This window comes from Lycium barbarum, chromosome 10, assembly GCF_019175385.1.
Source record: "Lycium barbarum isolate Lr01 chromosome 10, ASM1917538v2, whole genome shotgun sequence".
Classification (NCBI taxonomy): Eukaryota; Viridiplantae; Streptophyta; class Magnoliopsida; order Solanales; family Solanaceae; genus Lycium; species Lycium barbarum.
In genome coordinates this window covers 100,644,571-100,655,757 of record NC_083346.1, presented here as the reverse complement: position 1 = coordinate 100,655,757, position 11,187 = coordinate 100,644,571, and the positions used below count along the sequence as shown (strand labels likewise).

Below are 11,187 nucleotides of genomic sequence, written 5' to 3'. Positions count from 1 at the left end.
CGAATCAAAAGTGCAAGAGATCAATATGTACCATTAAATTTTATATAAAATAGATATATGTATGTGCAATTATAAATTTTAAATAGGTATTTATCTACATACTAGCTTTTCCGGTTATATTTTTCTTCGATTTTTCAATTTTCGGTGAACGCTGTAAGATTAACCTAATGCATACTAGGATCTTGAACATGATAATCTTACAGAGAGATGTTACATGAAACATACCTGATGCGGAAGACATTATCGTAGAGAAGGGCGGAAGTGTTACTTGTAGAAATTGGTTTCTACCTCATTGCCCTAGCCTTACGTTACCACAGCCGTCAGTGATGGAAAAGATGTAGAGATTTTGTGGTAACCCTAATGGGTGGAGGGAGGGCCAATTTATATAAGTTGTGACTTAATCTGGTACGTCCATCAAGTAACCGATCTAACAAACGAGATTTATTCTTCATTAAATATTAGTTATGGGCTTTACATTAATTGGGCCACACATAAGAATAATAAAATGGGCCCTAATAAAATTCTAACATTCTCCCACTTGGCCCAATGACCACATAACACTAATATTAAAGGACATAAACATTAGCTGCGCATAAAATAAATCTCTTCTATAATGTCCATCATACATACCACAATATGACAAACCGCTAATGCGAGTTATGGCGGTTATACATAATTTTGTGCTACGTACTCCCTTCCATATACTACAACACTAGCAATTTATCATACCAGGTTCATAAGCTATAAAACATTTAACATTATGGTCCATAATAATGTCTCATTGAGACTTATCCTGTAATATCTCAAAACAATAATGTCTACACCCTTATGAGAAATAGGAAATTCATTAATGTATATCAGAAACGCATAATTGAGCTCAGAGTGTCAAAATATCATAAGTACATCAGTCATAAGTACAATCAAGTCTCATTATATGTACATATTCTTTAAATGTCTTTGGTTGAAAACATTCATTAATAGATCTGCAATCATGAGATCATTTTAGTAGACACTCTTTGTTTCTGAATTGTCTTCTCTTTGATGATAAGGTACTTTTATTTCCTTAAGTCTGCTACCTCTAGAGTAATTGTCATTCTTAGAGAAGAACACTACTGCAGACTAATCACCATAAGTTTCAGCGGCTTGGTAATGGCGTCGACAACCCCAAGTACTGAAACGAAGTTCTGCAACCATAAGCGTGAATAGTGACTTCAAACATAATGTCACAAATTTCACTTCCATTCTTGATGATATAACGACAGTTTACTTAACATTTTTCCACGTTATTTTTCCTTCACATAATAGGAACAAATATTAAGTGTGGTTTTATTTGTTATATTTAACTATCAAAATATTTGGTAAAGCTGAATCCGATTATCCAATCAACTTTCATTATATTGGATCTCATATATATAAACATTTATCCCTTGTTTCTTTCAGGTACCACAACACTTTATGCATCTTTTAAGTGATAAATTATAGGTGAATACTTATGCAATCTCTCTAGAATTTTAAGAGACACAACTTCTGAGACAATCCATCAATTACATGACTTATTCTGAAATATCTTATTCATGTCAAAAGATGTCTCACTTGTATCTTTCATTCAAAAATTTCGTGAGAGAAAACTTTCATGCAAAATCACCAAATCATTAGCAGCAAGTTGTAGATTATCAACATATGGGTTAAACATAATCATACTCCCACTGATCTTCTGGTATATTCACCGATTAACGGTACTTTTCTTAAATCCAAAAGATATTACAGTATTATTAAACTTAATATACCATAGTCATGAGATATATTTAAGCCCATACATTGACTGCTTTCATTAACACACCATCCGGCCTTTTCATTTGATTTTGAAACCCTCTGGTTAGTCCATACAAACTTTCTCCTCAAGGTTTACATTAAGAAAGGCAGTTTTCACATCCATTTGGTGTAACTCTAAATCATAATGAGCCACCAAAGCCATAATAATTCTTAACGAGTCTTTATTTGAGACGGGTGAAAAGGTCTCTTTATAATCAATGCCTCCTTTCTGAGTATAACCCTTTGAAACAAGTCTAGCTTTATATCGTTCAATACTGCCATTGAATCACGTTTGGTCTTAAAGATCCATCTACAATCGATTATTTTAGAACTTTCTGGCAATTTAACGAGATCCCAAACTATGTTGTATCCATGGATTTTAACTCTTCTTTCATGGCATCAATCCAGTTATCAGACTCGGTACTTTGTATGGCTTGTGAAATGAAACCGGATCTTTTAAGTCCAGTGTCAAAAATCTGACTCTTGTAAATTAACCACATAATCATTTTTCATTTGTGTCAGATATTTATGAGTTCCTTCCTGGAGTGTTTCATTCAAATGTTGTTCAATATTGTCAAAGTGTTCTTTGACAACAGGAACAATATTTGTTATTGATGTGGAAGTAGGCACATTCATGGTTAATGGAACATTAATCCTCACCTCATTTATTTCCACACTTTGTCGTTCAACACTCCAGCTAACTTCACCATTTTCAATGAATCTTGTATTACCGGTTTCAACAATTCTTGAGCTATGGTCCAGACAGTAATACCTATACCCTTTAGATTTCTCTGGGTAACCAATAAAGTAACCACTTACTGTTCGAGAATCTAATTTAATTTTTTTTTATGTAGATTATAAATTCTAGCCTCTGCTGGGCAAACCCGAACATGCAGATGCCTTAAACTAGGTTCTTTTCCAATCCACAGTTCAAAAAGAATCTTTGGAATTGCCTTACTACGAATCTTGTTTAATAAATACACAGCGGTACTAAGAGAATACATCCACAAATATTTGGGTAACGAGGAATTACTTATCATACTCCTAACCATATGCATAAGTGCCCGATTACACCTTTCTGTAACACCATTTTGTTGTTCTGGCATAGTATACTGTGCACATATGCCATGTTCACCGAGGAACTTTGAAAATGGACCCACACATTGTCCCGATTCGTTATTTCTTCCATAATATTCACCACCTCTATCTGACCTAATGATTTTCACCTTTCTATCTAATTGCCTTTCAACCTCATTAACGTACACTTTGAGGGCGTCCGTTGCTTGAGATTTTTCTTTCAGCAAATAGATATATCCATAACACGAAAAATCATTGATAAAAGTGATAAAATATATCAAGATCAGTAAAATCTAGATTCGGGAGAATTTCATTCTTTACTAATTTTTCTAGCCTTTCTTTGGATATATGACCCAAGCGTTTGTGCCACAAGTAAGCAAAACTTTCATCCAGTGAACTATGTTTAATTTCAATATTTTGATGAAGAGCAAGAAGGGATTCAAAAAAAACATTATCGAGTTTCAATTTATATAAACCATCAATAAGAACACCAAAATAAAAAAAAATAGTATTCTTATATAAAATGAAACATTCATGTCCAAACTTAAAATCAAATCCATAACATCAAGTCTTGAAAAAGAAATCAAATTCCAAAAATTGAAGGAATTTAAGGAGTCTGTAATAGATCAAGATGACGTCCAGTCCAAGATCAAGCACTAAGTCCTTATGCCTTCAATTGGAATCTTTATATGACTTTTTATGAACAAGAAATTCTTATTTGGATTTGTGATTCGGATCGTAATGAATCCCTGCAACATAGTGGATACATGAGTAGTTGCACACCAGAATCAAGCCACCAAGTATTATTAGAAACTTCCACTTAATTTGATTCGAAACATACAAAAGCACTAAAAGTACCTTTCTTTTCGAATGAAATTTTATGTTTCAGGCAATCTTTCTGATAATGTCCTTCCTTTCTACATAAACGACACACATCTACCTTGAGTTCGTTATGAGCATTCTGTTGAACTTTAGCAGGTGCTTTATTCTTCTTGAACTTGTTGGCCTTCACTTTAAGTCCTTTACCAGCTTCTAGACCCATGAGGTTATAGAATGACTTCCTTGTTTCTTAAGTCTTTGTTCCTCCTGAATAAGCATACTGGACAATTCGCTAAAATTCTACTTAATCTTAAGAGTAGTTAATTTCAAATTGTCCATAGTCAAGAGACAATGAGTTTAGAATAACTGAATCAAGAAAGTGTCATCTGCCTTCATCCCCAAAGTCTGAAGTCTTGCTGCAATATCGCTCATCTAGATGATATGATTTTACATACTATGCGACCCATCAAACTTCATGGTCGTGAGTTCAGCCATTAGTGTACCAGCGAGAGACTTTTCAGCAGAACGAAAACGTTCTTCCATAAACTTCAGGTATTCCCTGGCACTTTCTGTCTGTGGAATCGTACTTTTAATGTTGTTGGCAATAGTCATTCGCATAAACATAAGGCTCAATCTGTTAAAGTGTTCCCATGCTTTATGGGAAGACTTCTCATCCTTACTGCTCGTATCAGTAATAGCAGCAAGTTTTTCTTTCAGCAGAGCCAAGTCAAGATCCATCATACCTAAGTGGAACTGGACTTGTTCATGCCATTCAGAGAAGTTCAATCCGTTGAACACTGTAATAGATGAAGCAAGCGAAAGAAGAAGAATAGATGCAAAATAGAGATACAACAATATGGATTCAGCAAACAATAAAAATAAATCGTAATTCTCCTTTGGGTAGATACTACGACACACAATCATAATTTAAATGCCATTTAATCTTTAATAGGCAATTAAATAGTTTTAATCAAACATATACAACATCTTTGGATATACAATATATATTTGACTAATAATATTAATTTACCTCATTATATTCACTATTCATAGAATAATTGATTTACCTTTGGGTAAATTCTTAACTTCTAGCAATAGTGAATGTAAATTGTCCATTTATTTTCAATAATAGGCATTTCATTAGTTTATGGACAAACGACAATATTTATATATGCACGTCTTTCACAAACATACTATTTTGGCCACTTTGGTGACTAACAAACTATATAGACATTAATACATGCATAAAATAAATATACAACTTATGTACGTACATTTTAAACATTCTAGTTTGACCACTTTGGTGACTAACAAACTATAAAACCATAGTCACGTACATAATATAAACAATAAATAACTTTATGCATGTAAAATTCATAAACAATCTAGTTCGGCCACTTTGGTGACTAACAAACTATATAAACATAATACGTGCATAAAGTTAACATGGAGATAATGTATGTGTAGACATTAAACATTCTAGTTTGGCCACTTTGGTGACTAACAAACTATGTAACATTAAGCGCACACATATCATTTACTATTTGGTAAAATTCGGATCACTTCAATTTGTTGCACAATACAAAACAACCATAATTATCACATTATGTGAAACTTTAAACTGTAATTGTCTAATTTGTGCAAAATAAACTTCACTAATTGGGCTTCATTAACTTAATAGTCCAAGCACTTTAAGTAGTTCAATACCAATTTACTCTACTGCAAAAGGAATTCAACAGTAAACTTAAGCACTTAATTAGAGTTTTATTGGACAAAAATTCAACTTTCAAGGAATCATAAGAAATCAAACAAAATGATCACTAATGATTTTTCCACTGACGATATATTGGAGTAAATATCCCCACAGGTTCATCCCCCGAACAATTAGATTCCCTTAGATTCTTTATTAGCTAATCATCAGCAGTACGTAAACAACACTTAACATAAAAATAGTTAACTTTAGATGTCAAAGAAGCCCTAATAAAAATATATAATCACATAGTTGGCAGTAGCTTAAAGCAAGGAGTATTTTTGGCGTTTAATCCGTCATAAATTTCATCATGTGAAAAAAAAATATAATGACTGCATAATATACTAATCGACAGATTACATTTATAATCATTGTAGAAAATATATTTCTTATAAACGAAGATTATCAGTTCAAATAATCCAGGCTCTGATACCACATGTAAGATTAACCTAATGCATACTAGGATCTTGAACATGATAATCTTACAGAGAGATGTTACATGAAATATACCTGATGCGGAAGACATTATCGCAGAGAAGAGCGGAAGCGTTACTTGTAGAAATTGGTTTCTCGTTACTTGTAGAAATTGGTTTCTACCTCCTTGCTCTAGCCTTACGTTACCACAGGCGTCAGTGATGGAAAAGATGTAGAGATTTTGTGGTAACCCTAATGGGTGGAGGGAGGACCAATTTATATAAGTTGTGACTTAATCCGGTACGTTCATCAAGTAACCGATCTAACAGACGAGATTTATTCTTCATTAAATATTAGTTAAGGGCTTTACATTAATTGGGCCACACATAAGAATAATAAAATTCTAACAAACACCCCTAATTGTATACTTATGTTTTTTTTCTCGTGCTAAAATTCTGTCAAGTATCAACTTGTCGAAAGGAGCAGATCTTCTTGCACACCCTACAATTTCTTGCCATCAAATTATATAAATGTTACGTTGACACAATATTTATAGAATTCTAACAGAGCAAATTGCTTAAGTTGAAGGAGTTCCATAAAGAGTACCCTCTGTCCTACATTTCAGATGAAAAAAAAGAACATTCAATTTTTTTTATTTGTGACGAAGGAAAACAACCTAAATTATAAAGTTAACATGATAGATAGACGCGAGCGCGCGCAAAGCAATATCTATCTATATAGAATAGAAGAAGCAAAAGAATGGTAGGATGACAAGTGTCATCGCCGCAAAGAACTTAAAAATACAAATTAACCAAACAATTAAAAAGGCTGCAAACTAACAAAAAAACGTTTTATGTTATGGAATTTGAAAATTCAAAAAAAAAAAAAAACTGCCAATTCAAAAAAAGTTAAAACTGCCGATTCAAAAAATGAAAACTTCCTCCTAGATTATGCCATAACTGTGAATTTTAAAGAGAAATATGAGTTTGCATGCCTTCTATTTTGGGACGTGGGTCTCAAATTTAGGATTCTCTTCCTCCCATTTAAAACTAATTTTCTCTTCTCTCTTTTTTATATTTTATTTTTACAGACTCTCTCTTTCTCATATCAATTTGCATCAATATTCTTCTATCCTTTGGTGATTTACTGGATTCTTCAATTTTCACAAAAGTGCTCAATTTTTGCATTTTCATTGTAGATGGTGATGATTGTATTACATGAAATGATGGCTTCATTTTCTAAATTATTTTATTTGTTTACTATAATCAGGTCTGTACTCAGGTAAGTATTATTTTGCTTCGTAATTGTTTGATTTTTTTCATTGTTCGTTTAATTTGTACTGCTAATTAATTATGAGAACAGTTATTTAAAATAAATATTAGTACATAAAAAGAATATGGAAACAGAAAAAATTCCAATCATAATATATCTAATTGATTCTTATAACATAGAATCTGAATAACATGAACTGTCCTCCGTAAAATATAATTTTGGAAAATGAATGTTTATATCATGTTTAATTGCCTTAGTTAATAAAGTTAGTGCCTCGAAGGCACACACAACTAACTATTTATAACGTTATAACTGCATTTAAAGTAACTGATAATTCCTTTAAGTGAAAATTTTGCTATGACAAATGTAAAGATCTTTGAACTACAAAATCTTCCTCCAGAAATTATGAAAATAATCATTGAGAAAGTCTTGAAGAGTCATATTGATGAATTCACTATATACGGTTTGTCTATAGAGTAAGTTTCCTTCCTTTTTTACTGCTCGAGTATAATAATGTGTGCAGTTAAGGTATGATGTTTTTTCTAATCTTCATGTTTTTCTGGAAAAAAATAGTCTACTATTTATATCGAATATGTGATTCTTTGATATTTGTGTAAGTACTAAAATGTATTATATATTTTATAGCAATGTGTGTAGTTTAGTTATTAAATTTGTTATTGTATAAGGTAAAATTCGTCGACACCAAGTGGAAGTATCAAAGGATGACACGTGGCAATGGTGACATGTTAGATTTAAGTCAGCAAGCAAGGGGCTCTGGGAAAGCATAGCGATGCTCCGAAGGAGTAACTTGGCAGCCGCTACCGGAGACAGAAACTACAAAGGGTCTGGAGAAGCATGCCAACTCACTGGTCAAACGTCATTCAATGTGTAACCGTTACAAGAAACCCCAAGTTTTTCTCCGGTCTTAAATGTACATTATTGCCCTTCATTGTCATAGCAACAAATCCCTCTATTACCTTTTATCACCTTTAACATTAATATTGGTAATGAAGAGGGCATGATTTGTGAACATGCACCCCATAGCTCTAGTATAAATAAATGTGCTCATCTCATTGTAAGAATAATCTGAAAAAATATATACAAGAACTACCTTGATCTGATTTTGCTCTTAGTTCCTAATTGCTTTTGTTCGACTAAGCAAAGATCTGATTGTTCGCTTTCCCGGAGACTCTAGCTCAAAAGCTTCTCCAAGGCTCAGGCTATTGCTTTAAATTCCTTTAGCTTTCTTTATAATTATCTTGCTTAATTTTACATATTATCTCATTATTCGGTCACATTGATCCACGCGTCCTTAACCACATACACAAATTCAACTGTAACGATTTTTCGTGTAAACAGTTTGGCGCCCACCGTGGGGCCAGGACAATTGTGGTATCATTGTGACCCACTTTCTTATACTAATTCTTTGAGTCTTTTTTGTTAGAACATATATTTCAGATATGACAAATGTTGCTGATAACCAAACTCATTTCACTACCGGGAATAACGATTGAGCAACCGTCCAAATTTTCAGATAACCAGACATATATTTCAGATATTCAATTTGTAAGTGGCCATGATCTCTTATGGCCACTTACAAATTGAATATAAGAAAACGACCTTTTTAGGTCTATTATAAGTAAAATAAAGATCTCCTGTAAAAAAAACATAGAACAAAATCAAATCCGTTAAGGACTACAAACCCACTTCTCCCCTAACTAAGCAAATAAATATAGATGATTATATTCCTTTCAATAAAATTTCACCCCACACCCCCCCCCCACCCCCACACCCCAACCTTCCCTCCACTTTATGTAGGTTTTGTGTGTGTATGTTTGTGTTTGTGTTTCTTACCTTAAGTTAATTCTAAAGCAATTATGAAGCAAAGTGAAGAACCTAATAAAAATAATGGTCCTCATCCTACAAACAAAGACCAAGAGACTGTTATAATGGCCAAAACCCTACTCGACTCCAAAGTTAGTATAGTCCCTATCGAGAACCAAAGGAAATATCTCAATCCTAAGGGGTTCATTTGGTACAAGGGATAAGAGATAATTAATCTCGAAATTAAATTTGATATGAGTTTATCTCACGTTTGGTTGAGATAAAATCGTTGTATAACTAATCCCAGTATTAATTGTCGTTGTAACTAATCCTGGATAATTAATCATGGGATAACTTGTTCCCCAACCAAACGACACCTAAATGGATCAGTATAAATAACTTTTTTACTCTATACATTAACGGTATAAATAACTTGTTATCTTGTTGGAGCAGGGCCGAATTTAAGTGCTAAAATTGGAGCACATGAACACATGGTCGTCTCTCCGTAAAATTAGGTATTTTATTTACATATTTTCTAAAATTAGTATAATACTATCTACATGAACACATACTACAAAAAAGTTAAATGGTGCACTTGATTGAAAGTTGAGTTATTTACCTAGAGGTCTAGGGATCAAGTCTCACTTACTACATTTTTTCCTTCTTTTTTTTTAGTGGTGAACCCATATTTCAGAAATCCTAGATTCGCCTCTGTGTTGGAGTACTTTTGTCACGACCCAACCAGGGGCCATGGCGGGTACCCGGAGCTAGCCTACGGAGCACCACTTGTCAAACCTCTCCCAATCTATCTCGATGGACCATATCGCTATTTCTCAATTAACACAACCAGAACATACGTAATTCTCAGAATAAAACTCATTATGAAACAATCTTCGATTCCTCCTCAAAACATATATATGAATAAGCCTGCAAGGCTACAAAAGGATATACTGAATATACCCTAATAAGGTCATGAAACATATAATATCCACATGTCTACGAGACTCTAACTGGAGTACTGAAAATCATAAGGACGGGACAGGACCCCGCTATGCCCCAAATATGCACACAAAAGAATATACCAATAACTGTAGCTCCGGAGTAGTGGAGTGCTCCTGTATATCTACTGATAAAGCTAGGGACCTGGATCGTCTCCCTATCTACCTGCGGGCATGAATGCAGCGTCCACAAAAAAAAGGACGTCAGTACGAACAATGTACTGAGTATGTAAGGCATGAATAAGATCATAATAAAGAAATAAAGAAACATGAGATAAAGAGATAACCTGAAACTGACTGCCTCTCAAGGCGAAACCATGCATGCTAACTTTTACTTTTAAAACAACATCATAACATGTATCTATATAAACTGCCCAACCATATAGGTACGGTGTAATCATCATTAGCCCGCGTCCGGGCCTTTCACGTCCGGGGTAACCATCTCATGCCGCCCACTACGTCTACCGTAGTGGTGTCTGCCCGGCCAACGAGGCCCGGTGTAATCATACATAAAAATAAGCATGCATGAGAGCCCAATTAAAAGCTACAACTCTATCAGAGTGACGTAAGGTCGGTGACCTCCGATTATCTTATGGAACAATCATCATCATTGCATCTCACCTTGAAAGAACAAGTAACATAAGGTGAGATCATAACAATGAGTGAAATCAAGAAAAATCATAGAATAAGCTCAACCATCTCATAATAGCTTTGCAACCATAAGCTTTGGAATTTCTAGCATTAAAATCATCATCATCATGCTCATCATAGAAAATATCTCATCATTGGTATCATAAGAAACTTTTAAGAATCATGAACTTCTAACTGTTGGGCATAAGGAAGTTATGGAAAATATGGATAGAATCATAACATAGGAATCATGCCTTTGAAAGAAAAGGACTAGCCTTAAAATACCTTCACATCTCCTTAACGACTAAACGTTCTCCTTTCAAGCTCGCGACTCTACATTCAAGAGAATTCGTACTAAGGTTAGGTCATTGAAATCATGATTAAGTTTAAACTAAAGCAACTAAGAGCTAACGGAATTTGGGTAGCATTTCCTTTGTTTCATTGACTTTCTCCATATAATAGACAACTCTAAAACATCTATAGCAACATCCATAATATCATAATCAAGAGGCTTTTTTCAAGTTAAGCATTATCCGATCCTCAAAACTCCTTTTCAAGGTCATTCATAACAATAGCTACAACACAACACCA

The 11,187-nt window shown here is 33.7% G+C and overlaps 1 protein-coding gene across 1 annotated transcript; it reads right to left on the bottom strand.

Annotated features, from left to right (window-relative positions):
* Window positions 1-4,155: 4,155 nt before the first annotated feature.
* LOC132613190 (uncharacterized) lies at window positions 4,156-5,984 on the bottom strand. The gene is made up of 2 exons (XM_060327235.1): window positions 5,969-5,984; window positions 4,156-4,505 (listed from the first exon to the last, which is right to left on the bottom strand). Exons 1-2 carry the CDS (start codon window positions 5,982-5,984, stop codon window positions 4,156-4,158), a joined length of 366 nt encoding a protein of 121 aa, XP_060183218.1.
* Between the last annotated feature and the right edge of the window lie 5,203 nt (window positions 5,985-11,187).